Source organism: Microtus ochrogaster, chromosome 15, assembly GCF_000317375.1.
Source record: "Microtus ochrogaster isolate Prairie Vole_2 chromosome 15, MicOch1.0, whole genome shotgun sequence".
Lineage (NCBI taxonomy): Eukaryota > Metazoa > Chordata > Mammalia > Rodentia > Cricetidae > Microtus > Microtus ochrogaster.
The window spans coordinates 12,448,957-12,450,822 of NC_022017.1; the positions used below are offsets into that span (position 1 = coordinate 12,448,957).

At 46.2% G+C, this 1,866-nt stretch overlaps 1 protein-coding gene across 1 annotated transcript in view; it reads right to left on the reverse strand.

Annotated features, from left to right (window-relative positions):
* Nucleotides 1-345: 345 nt before the first annotated feature.
* The window catches only part of Rbx1 (ring-box 1), a 10,129-nt gene continuing 8,608 nt past the window's right edge, over nt 346-1,866 (reverse strand). Inside the window, exons 4-5 of the mRNA XM_005354159.2 lie at nt 1,300-1,385; nt 346-526 (exon numbers count right to left, since the gene is read on the reverse strand). Of these exons, the coding sequence (XP_005354216.1) occupies nt 514-526; nt 1,300-1,385 (99 nt within the window). The 3' untranslated portion in view covers nt 346-513. The remainder of the gene's footprint in view (nt 527-1,299; nt 1,386-1,866) is intronic.

Here is a 1,866-nt window from a genome sequence, read left to right on the forward strand (position 1 = left end):
CACTGACCTGCAGTGTTTCAGAGCTCACCAAACACATTTCCTCAATCCTAGGCCCCTCAGGAGAGAGCCTGAGCAGACCTGGGTGGGCCAAGACAGCCACTGAGGAGCAGCCTAGGACTGAGCTGAGTCTCTAGTCCTTCTTCATTCAGCGGCCTGGTGCTATCTCAGAAGAAAGACAAGTGACCCACAGTTCCAGACTTTAACAGGTTCCTCGTGACCTTGTGATGATGCACCTGCAGGACACCTCTGTTCTGATGATGAACAGTGTACTTTCTGAGGTTGTATATGGCACTCAAGAGGCCCCTTCTCAAGGTCACACTTGCCACACACATAAGACAGCAACCATTCTTGAACTTAACGACTTTATTTGACACAAAATACAACATGGCTATGGGAACAGCAAACACCGAAAACAAAAGAAAGAAAAAACCATAGTTCTATCTAATTTATAATTAACAGGAAGGTGAGTCGCTACACGAGTAACACACGGGTAAGTTTTAGGGAGTGTCTTTTCTAGTGCCCATACCTGAAAGACAAAACAAATGACCTCATGAGGATGCTGGAAAATAAGACCCTAAAGCCCACTAAACACTCTTTTGTTTGTTTGTTTTTCCTGACAGGGTTTCTCTTCTGTGTAGCCCTGGCTGTCTAGGAACATACTCTGGCAGGCAGGTTGGCCTTGAACTCAAGTTCTGGGGTCAATGGCATTCACTATCATGCCTGGCTTAGCTTTGTTTAATAATAAAAATGTGATCAATCAGCAGTAGGTTTGGTATCGGAATCAATCAGCTGAGTGAAGCCAAAGGGACTTGGCACTTGAGGCACCTTGCTTGGGAGGGCTAAGGTGGGAGGGTCCTAATGAATTTGAGGCCAGCCTGAATTACAGAATGAGATGCTGTCTCAAGAAGAGTCTGCGGCCCCACTTAACCTTCATTTTAACTCCCATATTTTTCACTTTGACAGACCTAGCAGACTGAAAAAACTCTGCAAAATGCTGGCTAATCCCTGTTTATCTCCTCAAAGCTTGCCTTAAAAATAAGGCGTGGCAGCACACACCTTTAATCATATTGCTAGGGAGGTAGAGACAAATGAGCCTCTGAGTTTGAGACCAGCCTGGTCTACAGAGCCAGTTCAAGAACAGCCAGAGCTACTTAGAGAGACCTTATCTCAAATACATTAAACAAACAAACAGGGGGGGGGTGCTCCACCACTCCAGCTCCCTTCAGCTTGAGGCCAGCAGGAGAATGACCTCAACTAGAAGACCCAGACTTAGAACCCCAAACAAGGAGGAACACCTACTTTTGGAATTCCCACTCTCTGTTGTCCAATGGACACACCTGCCTCGTTTTGAGCCATCGAGAGATGCAGTGGAAATGAAAAGCATGCTGAAAGAGAAGACAGGTTGTTACACGTCACTGCAGAGACCACCCACTGTCAATAACAATCATTGGCTGTGTGTGGGGATAACAGGGGACAGGGCAGCCGTGGAGGAGAGGGCAACATCCCACAGAACATCTTGGAACTCTTCTTATTGATAAGGACATTTGCAACACATGGCATGCCCCTACCGCTAAAGAAAATGAATGAATGATCAGGGAGCATAGGAGTATGTTGTGACAGTGAGAACCGGTCTCTGCGGGAATGCGGTTCCTGGGTGCCAATAGCTGTTAACAGGATACTTCTACATCCTTGAGAAAGGGTCCAGACCACAGGCTTCAAATGTGAGAGAGACAATTGTTCTTTCACAGCCACAACTCTTACTAGATTCTGCCCCTTCAGACTCTTGACATGATTCATCATGAAAAAACAAACAAAAATCTGAACATCCAGGGCTGGAGAGATGGCTCAGCAGTTAAGAGCATTGCC